The sequence below is a fragment of the Carcharodon carcharias genome, chromosome 19 (assembly GCF_017639515.1).
Source record: "Carcharodon carcharias isolate sCarCar2 chromosome 19, sCarCar2.pri, whole genome shotgun sequence".
Taxonomy (NCBI): domain Eukaryota; kingdom Metazoa; phylum Chordata; class Chondrichthyes; order Lamniformes; family Lamnidae; genus Carcharodon; species Carcharodon carcharias.
In genome coordinates this window covers 12,376,347-12,394,176 of record NC_054485.1, presented here as the reverse complement: position 1 = coordinate 12,394,176, position 17,830 = coordinate 12,376,347, and the positions used below count along the sequence as shown (strand labels likewise).

The window sequence follows — 17,830 nt, the reverse complement described above, 5'->3', positions numbered from 1 at the left end:
AGCTATCACTCCTCTCTCCCTTACTGATGGGATGGGGCTCCACAGGCACCTGTGGCTCAAGAAGCAAAGGAAGAGCAGGGGAATAATCGCAGTGTCCTGACCAATATTTATCCCTTAATTAACATCTTAAAAAAAATAAATTATCTGGTCATTATCACATTGCTGTTTGTGGGAGCTTGCTGTGCGCAGATTGGCTGCTGCAGTTCTTATATTGCAACCACTTCAAAAAGTACTCCACTGGCTGTAAAGTACTTTGAGGTGGTCGTGAAATGCACCATATATGCAAGTCTTTCTTTCTTTTAATCAGCTGTCTTGATAGTAAGCTGTTGACATGTTCTTTGGCCACAGTGGGAGTCGCACCTCTGTCTGATCCTGATTTGGCCCAGCATAAAAACAAAAAACTGCCGATGCTGGAAATCCAAAACAAAAACAGAATTACCTGGAAAAACTCAGCAGGTCTGGCAGCATCGGCGGAGAAGAAAAGAGTTGATGTTTCGAGTCCTCATGACCCTTCAACAGAACTAGGTGAATCCAAGGAAGGGGTGAAATATAAGCTGGTTTAAGGTCTGCGGGGGAGAGAAGTGGAGCGGGGTGGTGTGGTTGTAGGGACAAGCAAGCAGTGATAGGACTTGCTTGTCCCTACAACCACACCACCCCCCTCCACTTCTCTCCCCCAACCCAACCCAAACCCCCAACGCCTCCCCCCCACCACACACACACCTTAAACCAGCTTCTATTTTACCCCTTCCTTGGATTCACCTAGGTCTGTTTAAGGGGCATGAGGACTCGAAACGTCAACTCTTTTCTTCTCCGCCGATGCTGCCAGACCTGCTGTGTTTTTCCAGGTAATTCTGTTTTTGTTTTTGTTCTGGCCCAGCATTCACTTGTGCACATCTCTAGCAAGTGCTGCTGAATAGCATTCAGAAGGGGAACCCTAGTTGATTTTCCACTCCCTAAACCAGGAGCAGCACCTCTTCTGCCATCTGGGCTGAGATGACCTAATTAAGCATACACCGTGTGGGCGAGGTCAAACTGCAAGCAAACATTCCTGATTTGAGTGGCTCAGCTACGCATTGAATAATATCACAGAGGCAACCATTACAGTTGACTCCTTTTAGATTTTAAAAGAAATTAATTGTAACCCCCTGCAGAGAAGAAAGAACTGCAAGTTTAATTTTATGAAATAGTGCTTCCAGCAGGCAGTTTCCCTCACAAGGATCACTTAGCAGGAATTCACTTCCAGGGCCTCCTGTCTGGAAAATCATTGTTTCTGCAAGGCTGATTTCCTGATCTGTGCTCTGGGCCATATTGTATCTCAAATGTTTGAGAGTATACACCAAACTGTTCAATCATTTAAGACTGCAGCACATTGAGATTAATTATGAAGCTGCTTGTTGTGCCATTCTTCTGTGGTCTTAGAGAATCATTATACTGATTAGTGGCAGGGACTTTGCTACGAGTGACATGGTCTGTTCTTACACAGTAAAGACTGCAAAGCTGCCTATCTTCATGGCTCTTGAATCCTGTCTACAATTTGGGAGTGTTCTGACACAATACAGATTCGCTGTGGCAGCAGTTTTATTCCATTTACAGTATCGACTATATTAAAAACAAAAGTAAAATTAGCAATTTAGCAAGAATTGTCACATCAAACTACATATCCCCTCCTCCTATCTACAGCTGGTGCTACACAAAACGCCACCCATAGTCACGTGTTGAAGTTCAAACATCAACACAAATGTGCGCACATGTTGACACATATGCACGTGCGCGCACACACACACCGATGCACAGACAAATGCACATGCACTTTTGTCCTTCATGAAGCTATTGGACTAGCTCCAAAACTTTAATTCAAATAACCACCCTTATGACACCCCACACAGGCTCAATTAAAAGCCCTCTAACACACGCATTGGTTTAGGTTTTCTTTCTCCTATGTCCAGGGTAAGGAAATATATGTTTAGTAGGGCGTTTAGATGGATGGGCATTGAAAGGGTTAAACTGCTTTGGCTTCAGCTGGAAACATTGTCCTCTGTGATCAGTTGTTTTTTGATCAAATGTTGCAGGCACAGGATAGCAAATGGCTGGAGTGACAAAAAAGCTGTAAAACTCTGCACATGGATCTCAAAGGAACAGTTAGTGATTGATGGAAATTTGCTCCATAAAATGGGTGAGAGGAGGGGAAAAGAAGAATTCATAAGGAAGTGAATGAGCAGAGGGTCTTGCAGAAAGCTAAATACAGCACCAGGAAAGTGAACAAGAATGAAGCAGAGGAAATGGGAAACAGTCTCACCTACCCAAAGAATAGCAATACAAGACTCAATTGCCTTTTGTAAACCTCTGTTTAAACATGTAGCGCATTAATTCTTACTTGTGTCAAATAAAGTCAAAAGTATTACCACCATGATTTTTCTTATTCACTCACAGGATGTGAGCACCATTGGCAAGGCCAGCATTTATTGCCATCCCTAATTGCCCTTGAGGAGGTTGTGGTGAGCCGCCTTCTTGAACCACTCATTGGACCATTTAAGAGGGCAAGAGTCAACCATAATCGTGTAGGTCAGGGATCACATTTGGACCAGACTGGGTAAGGACGGCAAATTTACTTCCCTAAAGGGCACTAGAAAACCAGATGGGTTTTTAATGCCAATCTGGTAGTTCCATGGTCACCATTACTGATATAAACTTATTATTCCTGATTTATTTAATTAACTGAATTTAAATTTCCCGGCTGCCACGGTGGGATTTGAACTCATATCACTGGATAATTAGTCCAGACCTCTAGTGAAGTAACTAACCACTATGCTACCATATATACCATCAGCATCAAACAATTGAACAGAGAATCAAAATTTATATTGGATGCCTTGGGAACAAGAGTAGGCTATTCAGGGGAAGATGGTGGCATAGTGGTAATGTCACTGTACTAGTAATCCAGAGACCCAGGCTAATGCTCTGGGGATATGGGTTCAAATCCCACCATGGCAGCTGGTGGAATTTGAATTCAGTTAATAAATTTGGAATATAAAGCTAGTCTCAGTAACTATCATCAGACCTGCTCTGCAATTCAATTAAACCGTAGCTAATCTGTACTTCAGCTCCACATCCCATAATTACTTTAACTAACCACAGCAAATACAGGAATATTATACCCGATTTCCTGTCCATGAATCTGAATAAATGGAAAACTGACTAGGCTCCACCTACTTGACTATTCTATATTTGTTGTGGCAAAGTGATCCAGGACACACAGATGCAGGATTAGGAAAATCCACCCTGGAAAACCCTTTTGTTACCTCTAGACTTGACTTTCAACTCCCGACTGGCCTCCCATCTTCCTCCCTCCATAAATTGGAGCACATCCAAAATTCTGTGGCCCATATTCTAACTTGCACCAAGTTTTGTTCCCCCATCTCGCCTGTCCTTGCTGACCTACATCGCCTTCCAGATCAATGCCACCATTTTAAAATTATTTTACTTGTTTTCAAATGCCTCCACATCTTCATCCTTCTTCACTAACTCTGTAACCTCCTCTAGCCTGACAACCCTCTGAAATCTCAGTGCTCTTCCGATTTTGGTCGCTTGTGCCACCCTGATTTTCATTCGTCCACTAATGACAGCTATGCCTTCAGATGTCTATGCCCCAAGCTGTGGAATTCTCTCCCAAAATCTATTCATCTCAGCACTTCTCTTTCCTCCTTTAAGATGCTCCTTAAACTCCATCTCTTTGATCAAGCTTTTGGGTTATCTGTCCTAATATCCCTTTATGTGGTTTGCTGTCAAATTTTGTTTGATAATGTTCCTGTGAAGCAACTCAGGATGTTTCATTACATGAAAGGCATTATCCAAAGCAAGCTGTTGTGTTTTGTTAAGACATAGGAGCTGGATTATCAATGCAGGGTCAAAAAACATACAATTCCTTCAAGAATTGTATGAGTTAGTTTCAGGACAGGTGCTGTGATGTTAATACCTCCAGTCCTGAAAATGTCAGACACATACTGTAGTGGAAGTGGGTGTGATGAGGGAGTGGGGTGGCAAGGAGGAGAATGGAACTGCACAGCACGTTCAAGGCACAACTTAATGACTAGAGAAATTGGAGATTTACAAAACACTGGGCAGCAACAAAAACCCTGATGTATTGGGAACGTTTTCAGAGTTTAAGACAGACACCATTAAATTGCAAATGACAGAGGTGCAGCAAAAGGGGAGAAGGCGATTAAAAATAATGGGATTTCTCTCACTGGTTTCCTTTCCCACAATACAATTACAGAACTCCACAAAGCCCCAGTTTCTGTTGGCTTTAGATTGATCTGAGGGATAAATCTCAGCAGATCCAATTTACTCAGATACTACATTGGACATGACAGCATCAGAGAGTAAGAAATGCTTTGAGAAACAGATTCTCTGTCATGTCTGGGCTTCCCAGTCACAGAAATGGTGGGAGACCAATCTTTGTCATGACTTTCATCCAGTGAAAAAAAAATCATTGTTAATCAACTACTTCTCATGTTCCCGACACCATCAGAGATGCACTGATAGACAGGGAGACAGCTAGGCTCAGTGTATCGATGAGCTCAATCAGACCATTCTCAACGTAACTGCATTATTGATAAGGAGGAAGTCAGATGTTGTCCAAAATCTTCACTGTGTCAAGGCTTAATGGAAATGGACAATGTTTTTTGTAAGAGAACAAACAGTGTGAGACTTCAACAGTCTTTTGCTCTTGACAAATTGTGCTGTGCTGTACCTACCCGCCCAACCTCCACCAGCTTGGTAAGCATCACAACACTCGAGCAGCGCTCCTGCCACATCATCCTCCAGAAGTTGTACACCATTTCTTGTTTTGGTCCTAAGAAAGGAAAAAGCATTTCATATTTGAATCACATTTTCAGTTGATAAGTATAGGAACAGGAGGAGGTCATTTAGTCCCTCAAGCCTGTCCAACCATTCAATTAGATCATGGCTGATCGGCGACCTAACTCTACATACTTGCTTTTACCCCCTATCTCTTAATACCTTTGGTCAACAAAAATCGATCAATGTCAGATTTCAAAATTAGCAATTGATCTAGCATCAATTACCATTTGAGGAAGAAAGTTCTAAGTTCCTATCACTCTTTGTGTTTGAATTGTTTTCTCATTTCACCCCTGAAACATCTGGCTCTCATTTTTAGACTATGTCCCTTCATCCTCGACTTCTCTGCCAATCAGAAATAGTTTCTTTCTCTAGCTTCCCCATCTGTTGCTCTTAATGTCCTGAAAACCTCAATCAAATCAATCCTTCATGTTTAAATTCAAGGGGATATAACTGTAGTTTGTGTAATCCCACATTTAGTTTAAACCTTAATGTCCAAATAGGTACATTTCGCTGCACTCCCTCCAAAGCCATGGTGTTCTTCCTTAGATGTGGGTCTGGACCTACAATTACAGAACTCCACAAAGGGGGGACCTACTGCTCACCCCCCCCACTTTGCAAGAGTCAGCTGGCAGCTGACGCACCTGATAAAAGCCCACCCCACAGCCCCAACAATCTGATTGGCTGGCAGCTCTAGCAGTCCCAGCAGGGTCAGAACTCAGTAGTAGGTGGTACTGGGACTGCAAGGAGGCCCACTGATGAAGGGGGCATGGATCCTGGAGAGAGGTAAGTCAGGGGTATAGGACAGGGAGAGATCAGGCACAGCCTGAAGGATGTAACTCCTCCTTCCTATCCATCTTTTAAACAGTTGCCTGCTCATTCCCACTCGTCTGCCTACACCAAGCATTTTATGGCTTGGGCAGCATATTATTCAAGTCAATTGGCGTGGTAACAAGCTCAATTGGCCGTTAATTATTTATTTAAAAATAATGGGCAGGCTGCTAATTCCAGAACCTGCCCACCTACCGTGTTATGGGTGTTTGCTTGGGCATGGGCAAGAAGGTGCTAGACTTGCCAGCCCTTGTACTTTATGTGCCCTCACCAAGCTGAAAGCACACCCAGCAGGTGGCCATAAAATCTAGCTCATGGCATCCAGAACCAAATACAGTACTCCAGATGTGGTCCACTTGGGGGTTGGTACAGTTAGCATGACTACTTTTTCTTTGTCCATTCACGGGATGTGGGCTTCGCTGGCTGGGCAGCATTTATTGCCCAGTTGCCCTTGAGAGGCGGTGGTGAGCTGCCTTCTTGAACCGCTGCAGGCCATGTGCTGTAGGTACACCCACAGTGCTTTTAGGAAGGGAGTTCCAGGATTTTGACCCAGTGACAGTGAAGGAACGGCGATATATTTCTAAGTCAGGATGATGAGTGACTTGGAGGGGAACTTCCAGGTGGTGGAGTTCTCATCTATCTGTTGCCCTTGTCCTACTATATGGTAGTGGTCATGGGTTTGGAAGGTGCTGTCTAACGAGCCTTGGTGAATTCCTGCAGTGCATCTTGTAGATGGTGGCTGTGCGTTGGTGGTGGAGGAAGTGAATGTTTGTGGATGTGGTGCCAATCAAGCGGGCTGCTTTGTCCTGGATGGTGTCAAGCTTCTTGAGTGTTGTGGGAGCTGCACTCCTCCATGCAAGTGGGGAGTATTCCATCACACTCCTGACTTATGCCTTGTTGATGGTGGGTAGGCTTTGGGGAGTCAGGAGGTGAATTACTTGTCGCAGGATTCCCAGCCTCTGACCTGCTGTTGTAGCCACAGTATTTATATGCCCAGTCCAGTTCACTTCTGGTCAATGGTAAGATTCTCTACTGTTGGAGATGGTCATTGCCTGGCACTTGTGTGGTGCAAATGTTACTTGCCACTTGTCAGCCCAAGCCTGGATATTGTTCAGGTGTTGCTGCATTTGGACATGGACTGCTTCTCCCTCGTATTCTTGCCCTCTAGACATAATAGACTGCATTCCATTAGCCTTTTTGATATTTTCAGTACCTGTCTCTGACACTTTAATAGTCTATATACATGGACTCCTCAGTCACTTTGGAACTCCAAGTTTCTAGCCTCTCACCATTTGTAAAATAGTCCATTCTAAACTTTTTAGATCCAAAGTAGATGACCTCATACTTGTGACACTGAAATCCATTTACTACAATTTTGCCTATTCACTTAATCCATTAATATTGCTCTGCAATTTAGTTCTTCCATCTGCACTGTTTACAATAGCATCTATCTTTCATCCATCGGCAAACTTGGAGATGTGGTTCTCCATACCGCCATCTTAGTCAGCATAGCAACAGCAACCACGCTTCAAAAATAAGTCAATGGTTGTGAAAAGCTTCGAGTGTCATAATAAGGCATTATAGAATTGCAAGCTCCCTTTACTTTCTCTAATTTACCTCACAGGAAATCTCTCATTTAAAAATTAACAACTGCTCCATTTGCCATAGGTTTCCTCCCATCAAACCTCAGCTGATGGTATGGGATGAAATCCACTCCCTGGCCTCTGCCTATACTAATTTGTGATTCTTCTACTCATGTTGCTTCCCTTCTTGGCTTCTATTTGGAACTTAACTCCAGTGGGTCAACTGATGGCCCCAAGTTACACGAAGGTGACTAAAAGACTGAACTTATGTCCTACCAACTCTGTCTTAAAGAACACTGCTGCTCGAATGTTACTAATTACTTTGGCATAAATTAATACTCCTGTCTATTTTACCAGATGAGTTTCAATCTGCTTTGTAATGCCTGGAAAGAGGGTAAGTTAGATGTGGAAAGGAGTGTTCGGCCTAGAGAAAGAAAGCTACAAAACCACTTGCTTGACAGCCCAGTTTTGATATTATTAGCTTTGTTTATGGTTCATTCAGTCGAGCCACCTCCAGCATGAACTCAAAAGACATTTCCATTGTATTTTTTTTCCACTCTTAGCACTCAGCTTCTAATAAATTCATTTTTCATGTTGTACATTAGGTAAACAGTGGTTCTCTTCATCATTTCCAGGGCAATATCACAACACCACACCCTTCTCCACAATTTTACAAACCAATTCAAAGGTCAGCCCTTTCAAGGTGGTGAAACAATGAAACTTGCAGGTGATTTGAACCCTCAATGAAACTTTTTGGGGCCTTTCACTGCTGCTTGTTTAAAACGATCGTACATCCAGGGGTTAGTCATGTTGGGTTTCCTTATCATTTTTCTGAAGCAGATGCATTGTTTTTTGCAGAGAAGATAATATTGGTTTTACTAGAAGCTCATGTCATTTTTGTAATTAGAAACAAACCCAATAAAATAGCAAGAGGGAGCATGTGGTGAAGCTGCAAATGTTCCACCCAGTTCTTCAGCTGAACATTGCAGCTTTGGGGACTGTTGGAAGGAGCATTATCCAGTAATTTAGATATTTAAGTGGAGGCAGTAATTGGTACAGGCATACCAAATTCCACTTTCGTGCAATGTAGTGTGATTAGTGAATTTGAAAATCATCCTACTTTGCATGCAGACTCACAGTTAAACAACATGTAGTTTTAATAACAATGTTAAATTTCTGTCATTCAACACAAGAGTTTTGCAGACTTACCTTGTGTTGCAATGAAGTGCTTTGCTTTGTGATAGCCCTGTAGAGGTTACCAGAAAAACTGTATTAACGAAAATACATACTGTGTATACTTCAGAACAACTGCATGCACAGGTCTACATAATGCAACCCAAACTGTGTCATAGGTAGACATGCTGGCCTCATCCAATGCTTACCAATACACGTGATGCCTGTAAATGAGGACATAGTTAATGGACACTTTCAGGAAAACAGCCCATTGATTCCCCCTTAGAACTGATGGGCTTTGATTATAAGGAAATTATATGGCCAGTTGCTTCTATTTCTATGACAGTGCCCCAATTAGCAGTTGCATTTACTTTTTCCCTGCAGTGTCTATACCAATACTGAAAAGGCCACAACATTTCAAATGTTCTCCAAATCTCAGTGGCCAAAAACAGTCATTACACAATGATTCAATTGAAGTAAATGTGCTGGTTTGGTAATGACTTATTAGATTAAGAACAAATTTTAATCAGTTCACTTATAGCTGTGCAAAGTACAGCAGTGTAACCAATCATTAAATTAGATGTTGGCTAAGCCTGCAAAAAAAAAAATCACATTTCATTCTCAGAAGGGGACCATGAAAGGCATTTTGGGGAATTCCTGGGTGGGAGCAGGTGAGAGAGAGAGTGGATTTAATAATGTCTGACTCAATTTGCTCCCATGACTTCATAAAACTGGGCTTTTGGGAGCATGCTCAATGAACATCTTAGAAAATCTGAACTTAAATTCACTGCAATATATATTTTTCCCAAGTCAAAGCAGACTAACAGCCTTTCTTGTACCACGAGTATATCTTAATTTCGGTCCTTTCCAAAGGTTCTACATGCACAGCATACAATGAGATATCAGGCATGTGTACATCAGTGGACTGAAGTAGCTAAGCTTTCACTTAAATAGAGTATTATTTAAACTTTTATAAATGTATTTTCTTTTACCATTTGTAGATTTTCTGTTCTGCGTAATCTAAAGCAGAAAGTGAAATTAAAACAGACCAAACTATCGTTTTGATCTATTTCGGATGTATTTCTAAATGGGTTAAGTTCACATTCACAGTATATCTTCAAAGATATTTTAGCTTTTTTTTAAGCTCAACAGGGGTTGAAGATTAAGAGAATTTGACTAGCTACAGTTTGGAATTTTAGCTTCATTATGACAAATAAAGAATATTAATGGAGATCTCTGTAATGCAAATAGTAAACTGTTTGATCTGAATAAGAGTTGAACTTCTTGCCATACAGGGCTCTGACCAACAATCCCACTCAGTTCAAGAACAGAGATAACACTCGATCTGGAGTGGTACTGACAAGCCAAAGAGTGCTGGTCCCAATCACTTTTCATTTTGTGCCAGCTCTTGCAGCTATTACAGCAACAAATGCAAGACTATAATGGAGGAAGGAATGGGAAAAAGGCCAGTCAACCCAACAAGCCTCCTTTATCCACTTGGTCCAAGGGCTCTTTTGATAGTGTATCAGACTCTTGCCATTTTTCACTAAATTTTCAATCAAGGTGTTCTGATAGCAAGTGCGGTTTTGGTTACTTTCTGCCAGGAAAAGTTCTAGTATAGGATAAGAGAAACAGATCCATGATGTTACCTCATGGTGTACTGCAGAATTGAAATTTTTTTTCAAAAAAAGATTTATTTTTTTCCTGTTTTTATTGTGGGATTAGGGACACTTGAGGACAAATTTGAAAGAAATACCAGTCAAAGATTAAATATTTATTTGCACGGTCCATAACATTGAGTATTGGGAAGTTTTTACTTTCTTATGGTGCGTTGCCTAGTTGCATAGTGAATCTCATATTCACGATGATAAAGTCTGAATTGTAATACAAGAGACTTTCTAACTCTTGCTTTCTTTACATTTTTATAGTCTTTGGCCAAATCAATAGCAGAATGCACACACCCACAGCTTCCAACAACCACAATGTAACATGCATCCAAGTACTGAATTACCTCCACCAACGTCCATGTGGTTAATGTTCCAAGCAACAATGCAGTTCCTCAGGTCACACAGAACACAATCCTAGTAGTTAAATGCACTCAACTTCGCTATATTACCAAGAACTAACCTAACAGGTTGTAAATGGACCTAACCAGTTGGTGGGAAGCTGATGACTTTGGCTGGATAGCCCATTTTGCATTCCTCCTGATTTCACTCCCTATTGATCACAGTTTCCCATTGGCAGGGTTAAATTAAAATGACTTCCATCTGCTTGACTGCACTGGATCTTGCATTCCCAATCTGACACACTGCACCACAATTCATGTTTCCCAAATGAACACATCACAACTATACCATTGTTCCCAAAATTGCCACATCTCAGTTACACTGTAGCTTTCTTCACACAGACACCATCAGCGTCAAGATGCAATTTTAATATTAACTCAAGGTATTGACAAACATTTTCACATCATAGAATGCATTAAGCAATAACGCTCAAGTGTACGGCCACTATTCTCCAAGTACCACCCAGCTCCCTTACCTACTCCACAATGCACACTTCAAACAATAAATGCACTCTTCAGTCACCCTAAGCACTGATGTAACCTCTTCATGAAATACACTACTTTTGTACTAGCAACAAGTACTGAGAACACAAACATCAGTTGCACGCTAAGCAGCGATATACCATCAACTCCACCGTCATTCCAATTTGAAGTCCTCATGCTACCTCAACTCCACCACCACATATGCCAGGGCACCATCAGGGAATGCATCAATCAGGAAATAGAATTAAGGGCCATTATGAATTTGGTGTCTGCCAATGTTAAATCCTGCAACATTTTTGGGCGATGCTTTGAATAGCTGAAAAAATAACTGGACAGCCAGTGATTTTAAACTTGGTGCAGTATTGATTTACTTTGTGTTTTCACTATTTTGCATGCCTTGTTCATCATTTACAAAGCATACCAAAACCTTCTAAAAGACACAATTGCTTTACTGCATCTACTATTTATTTTGACTCTAATTAGATTCCATGAATCTAATCTTCGATTTGTGGAAATTGGATATGGTAGTCTAGATGGGCTCCTGACTTGAGAAGATGGATCTATCTGCCTTAGTTAAGTGGCAACAATGCTTCTCCAGCCCACCACCCCATCTCACCTCCAGTCCCAAGCTCCACTACATTTGTAGAGCACAACTTTCTTGCAGCTGCACAAACAGCTTTATTCAAATAACTCTCATTACCTCTCACCGATGAACTGCAAAGCAAGAAAAAAATCTGGATAAAAACATACCAGGGGGAGGCAGTGGCGGTGGTGTAGTGGTATTGTCACTGGACTGGTAAGTCAGGGACCCAGCGTAAAGCTCTGGGGACCCAGGTTCGAATCCCACCACGAACAATGGTGGAGTTTGAAACCAATAAAAAATATAGAACTAAAAGTCCAATGATGACCATGAAACCACTGTCGATTGTTGTAAAAACCCATCTGGTTCACTAACGTCCCTTTAAGGAAGGCAATTTGCCATCTTTACCTGGTCTGGCCAACATGTGACTCCAGACCCACAGCAATGTGGTTGACTCTTAAAATGCCCTATGAACAGGGGCAATTAGAGATGGGCAATAAATGCTGGCCTAGCCAGCAACACCCACGTCTCATGAGTGAATAAAGAAAACTATCAGGATACTGTTGAATTTAACTGCATTCTTATCACCCATCCTCCTTTTAATTGAAGCAACACTCAGTGAAAACATGAAAAATGTCATCGACATTCCAAAGCGCTGAACAGTTGAACAAATGGGCAGCAGTTACATCAATGTTTCCCCAGATAGAGAGGTAGTCACATGTGTCAATTTCTAATGGACATGCAACATCAACTCAAAATTCTCCACATATGAAAAGCTCCTTAAACTGGCAAGAATAAACTAAATGTGCACAAATTAAAAAATAAGACAAACATACAAATATATTTCAACCACAAAAACTGTCACATTCTCAATTTGGCACATCGTGTCATACTTACTTCCCCGTTTATCCGTATCTACACTCCAAATGAGGAAGGATTGTAAAAACCAACAAAGACACAAGCATGTGAGTGAATTTAAAGACCATATCCAACACATCATCAAAATAAGGAATGTTCTCATGTCCAATCTATTTTTTTCCCAGCAGCTGTACAAAAATCTTATATATAACTCGTTGGAGAGCAAATCTAGTTCAAGAAGTGAAGTATAGAGACCACAACAAGAATCACAGCCTTATGCAATGAACCACAGTTGTTAATTGTTTTAGTACATTTTGCACCCTCTTTATTCTTTGAAACTTAGCTAGTGTGTCGCTTAAGTCGCCATTATTTATTGCAAGTCTTGATATGTGTTGACAAGTAGTTAAAGCATGGTGGGAAGGGGAAGATTGAGGAACAATCACAGCTCATACTGACTTAATCCAATGCCTACACATGCACTTCCGACAATTATCATTACATAGCATTCAGGAGCAGGAACCTTGATCAATGTTCTCCTCCCTACTGCAATGGTGCTAAGGCCAATTGTGGAATTCCTACTTTTAGTCCAACTTACTCGGACCAAGAATTGAAGATGAGACAATCCTATTTCTTTGGCTCAATTTCCCATTGGATAAACTTGTTCCGAAACATGCATTAAGTTTGTTCATGGAGACCAAGAGGCCCTTGTTCACATTGCTTTGCATCTTGCATATATCAATGCTGAATAATTAAAAGTGGCATGGGAAGCAAAATCAAGGAATGAATGATATATGTGAATGAATTTTAACTATGCTTTTTATCTAGAGGTCTGTATTTTATTACCTTATCCTCACTAATTATAACTATGGGTGGAATTTTCCAGGCCCGTCATGGCGGGGATTGGACCTGGGCTAGAAAATGTGGTGAGCCATTCAAATGTCTATTCACTTTGATGGGACTGCAGGATCCTGCCAGTGGTAGGGGCCGGAAGTTGCCACCTATATTTTAACAATGACAAACTGCAAAATGAGAACATTCAAATGTCAACTTAAAAGCTTTTCTTTCCCCAGCTTGTTACTTGATGTGCTTTCTGGTTGTTGTGAATAGTGGAGGTTGGTAACACTTAAAGCCCCTAAAACTTCCACTTTTAGGTTTGGCACTTCCATAGATTTTATTAGTCAACGCAATAACCCCTCCCTTTGCAGACTACACTCATGTGAACAGATACATTCCAAAGTCAGGGTGACCTGGCACTCAGGTTTCACCATTGTAAAACAATCCAATTGGTTTTAAGTCAAAGCTGCAAAGCTGCAGGTGTCTTGATTGGCTTCAGCATCATCAGAAACAAAGTAGAAACAGTCAGAAACTTCATCAATTGCGAGGAAATTAACTAAAGTTTCTATGTTGACACACCAGTTCGCAATAAGTCAGAAATAATCGTCTGAACAAATCTGAATTGAGCCATATTTACTTCTATTCCAAACAGCCTAACCCTGAACAAATTTGGAAATGGAAGGGATTGAGCTAGCCAGTTCCTTTAAAAAAGGAAAACATGGACAGCAGATGGGAAAAATTGTGCTCTCTGTTCCATCAAACATTTGAGTCTTTTAGATAACAAGAACAGAAAATGCTGGGAAAATTCAGCAGGTCTGGCAGCAACTATGGAGAGAGAAACAGAGTTAATGTTTTGAGTCAGTATGACTTTTCTTCAGAGTTAATGTTTCAGACTCAAAGAGTTAACTCTTTTTCTCTCTCCACAGATGCTGCTAGACCTGCTGAGATTTTCCAGCATTTTCTGCTTTTATTTCAGATTTCCAGCATCTGCATTATTTTATTTTTATCTTAGTTTTACTTGAGTCTTTTAGGTTTCATGAGCTGGGAATTCTCCGTCATTAGGAAATTTACAATAATTTTTGATAATTTCTTTGCTGGGGTTTGCATGGGTGGCAAAGGAGAGAAATACATGCATTTGATGATTAGCAACAAAAACTTCTAGAATCTGTTTGTCACTTTCAACCTTCTGCCACTACACAGAGAGGTGCCTGTTTGATTCTCTGGTAATTTGGTGGTGATTTGGATCTGAAATCCTGATATCATTTGTAATCTGGCAAGGAACCAGCAGCTCCAAATCTAAAATCTGAACTAAATCCAAGTGTTTGTAACTATCATGACCAAGACATTGAGACTGTGATATGAAGGAGTCAAATTGATTTTCAGCCTTAGTTGCTGATTGGTCATGAGTTAATCTGACGTTTGGGCTTATTTCGAGATCATAGTTATGCAAAGATATCTGCATGCTAAAGGTATTATTACAGCTGTCAATTACTTCACCCTTTATCTGCCAATAATATTGCAAGTTATTGCATGACTGTTATAAAAACAGTGTAACCTCAACTGAAATTTGGCCTTTTGTGAGTTAGCAATGCTAAGGAAATTATAAATTTACTTAAAAAGTTTGTGTTCATCTCTAATATTTAGAATACAAAGTAGAATTGTTTGTGAAAGGGTTTAATGAATTTGAAATGGATTATGAAAATGTCAATGCAACAGTGAGTGTGGAAGGTGGGGAAGGGGAGCTTTGTCATTGTTCGTTGTGAGAAATGCTGAGCAGAATCTTCCAGTCACGCCAGCAGTGGGAGGCTTGGTGGGTGGGGGAACTTAATTTGGCAGGAGCCAAAACTCAGTTTCCAACAGCGGGATGAACTTTGGGAATTAATTTCTCGGGACTTTAAAGGTGAGTTGAATTTTCCAACGAACAGTGTCAAGAAACCCTTTTGCATGTATTAGCAAGTCCAGCATGCGCATTAAAAGGCCACTTTGCCAAATTAAGTTCCCCCTCCAACTTAACTTCCCTGCCAGCGAGAGATTAGAACATTCATATTTATGAAACAGGTGGTTTGGATAACTGGAGGAGTCAGGGTGGGCTTAGGGATGGTAATGGGTGTAGACTCAGAGGGGAGAGAAGGCATGTGGAGGTTGGTGGTTATAGGTGCAAGGGTAATGGGGTGAAGTTCAAGGGTGACAGAGGGGAAAGGAATGGTTATACTGATTGGGTCAAGGGTGATGGGGATGTTGGTGGGTGACAGGGGAGGGTAGATGGTGGAGGAGTGAGCCTGAACTGTGATGCATGCCACTACAATGATGGGCATTGACCCAACCATGGGTATATCATAGATGGTGCAGCTATCTACAGATGAGTGAAAGGCAATGCAGGAGGGGCCTTCAAATGTCTTGGAACGTGGTTGCGCACTTAAGCCAGTTACTCCACTGCGATTTGCGGCCTCAAGAACTTGGAGGAAATTCCATGTTGGTGGCATTAAAGATCACACCACCTAAAACCTATTTGCTAGTGGCTCCTTCTATGGCTCCACTGGGGACTTGTGCAGCATCTCCCAGTCAGCAACACACAAGTGCATCCTGCAGGTGACAGATGCCCTGTTCAGGACAGCACACCAATTTGTCCAATTCTGCCTGGATCCTAAAAGCCAGGCTGTAAGACTGTTGAGTTTTGCGGCAATCTCAGGTTTCCCGCAAGTGGGAGGGATTACTAAGTGCACTCATGTGGCCTTGGGAGCCTCCTGGCAATAGCCAGTCACATTAATCGGAAAAGTTTCCACTCTTTGACCGTGCAGCTGATATATGGTCAAATGAGACAAATCCAGCATGATTCTGCTCAGTTCCTAGGGAGCTCTCACGACTGACTCCCAGGTGCCAAAGTCTTTTGAAGGGCCTCAACGATTGCAGGGCTGGCTCCTTGGGGACAAGATATACCCCCAGAAGACCTGACTGATGATGCCAGTTTGTCGTCCACAGAGTGGTGAGGGAAGGTACAATGCCACACAAGCCTCCACATGGTCCATGATTGAGCAGACGATTGGCCTCCTAAAGATGAGGTTCAGATGTTTGGATCGCTCAGGCTGGGCTCTCCAATTCTCACCACAGAATGTACCCCGGATCATGTGGTCTGCTGTACCTTGCACAACAAAGGGAGACACAGAGGACCAAGATGGTTCCTCTTATGATGAGGATGGTGAAGGGAATTGTGCTGACAAGGGCTAGGATGTCACAAAGTCACTTGCGGAGGCCCTTGTAAAGGTACAACATGGTTGGCAAGCCTGTGACAATCTGATAATTAACAGATTGCAGGCAAAGTAAGTTGCCAAGACATTTCCTTTACTATTTTGTTTTCTATCCTTGCTGGCTCCTTTTTTGGTTACAGACATTATATTTTGCTCTAATGTACCTAGATTTATGACAGCTGAATTAAATTGCATGACTTAACATCTGCCCTGCTGGTGGTTTGATCCTTTGCATGCGCCAAACATAGCCCTGGCTCTAAATGTACACATTGGAATATGCACAGCGCTCCGTCCTCCTGCGACCTCTGGCATCTGTAAGTAGACCAAGCCTTCACAAAGTCTGTGTGCATGGCAACCTGGAAGCAATATCAAATCTAACCTCAGCAGGGATGCACTGATGTCATCCTCACACCTGCTCCCAAAAGGGGCAGAAAGTTCTTAGACAGAACTAGATATATGGATCCACAGGGAGGAGCAGCATGAGAACACCATTTGGCTCCTCGAGGTTGCTCCACCATGCAGACTGATCGGGGGCATCGTGGGTCCTATGTCACACCTGCCCGCCCGATTGCTACTCGCCTATAGTAAACCCATATGCTTTGATATTATTATGTCAAAAAGTTTCAAGGTTAGTTTGGCATACGCTCACAGAGTGTCTCACCTGTATAGTGGGCTGTTAAGTAGCAAGCACTCTGGACCATCCATTCGCAGAGACTCATATCGTAGAATTTTTACCTTGGCGGGTGTGCGCCCGAACCGCTCGAGCATAAAATGATGCGCATTGCCGGCGGGCGAGCGTCCCAACAACAACGCGCAGTCACGCGATATTTCAGTCGGCAAGCTTGTGAATCAGCAGCACATACACCGACAATTAAAAGGCCTATTAAGGCCATTAAAAAGATAATTAACTTAAATTTTTTGCTGCCCATTCAACCTTATGGTTGGCGGGCAGGCAAAAAGGCTAAGTGGTCTTTGCATTTTTTTGAAAACCTCAACCACAGGCGAGATGAGGTTTCCAACATCAAATAAAAATAAAATAAATTTTTAAGATTTAATTTATAACATGTCCCTACACAGTTCTGTGCCTCAGGGAGATTCTCAATCATTCACTTGCGTGCATGCATGAAGTTCGCCACTCGCCCTCCTCCCTGGCCCGCATAGGCAGTGCTGCTGCTTGCGTTTCACACTGGGTGGGCCTTAATTGGCCTGCCAGCATGAAATCGCGGTCTGGCCCTGATTGCAGGCAGCGCTCAGCTCCCCCATCTGCCCCCATCCGATAAGGGCAAAATTCTGCCCATAGAGTTTTACAGCACGGAAAGAG

At 42.0% G+C, this 17,830-nt stretch overlaps 1 protein-coding gene across 7 annotated transcripts in view; it reads right to left on the bottom strand.

Moving 5' to 3' along the window:
* ptprub (protein tyrosine phosphatase receptor type Ub) overlaps positions 1 to 17,830 on the bottom strand; it is an 818,938-nt gene that overhangs the window by 58,988 nt on the left and 742,120 nt on the right. For all 7 annotated transcript variants that reach the window (XM_041212606.1, XM_041212611.1, XM_041212608.1 and 4 more), the window contains 2 exons: positions 8,481 to 8,517; positions 4,755 to 4,852 (listed from right to left, as the gene is read on the bottom strand). In XM_041212606.1, the coding sequence (XP_041068540.1) occupies positions 4,755 to 4,852; positions 8,481 to 8,517 (135 nt within the window). The remainder of the gene's footprint in view (positions 1 to 4,754; positions 4,853 to 8,480; positions 8,518 to 17,830) is intronic.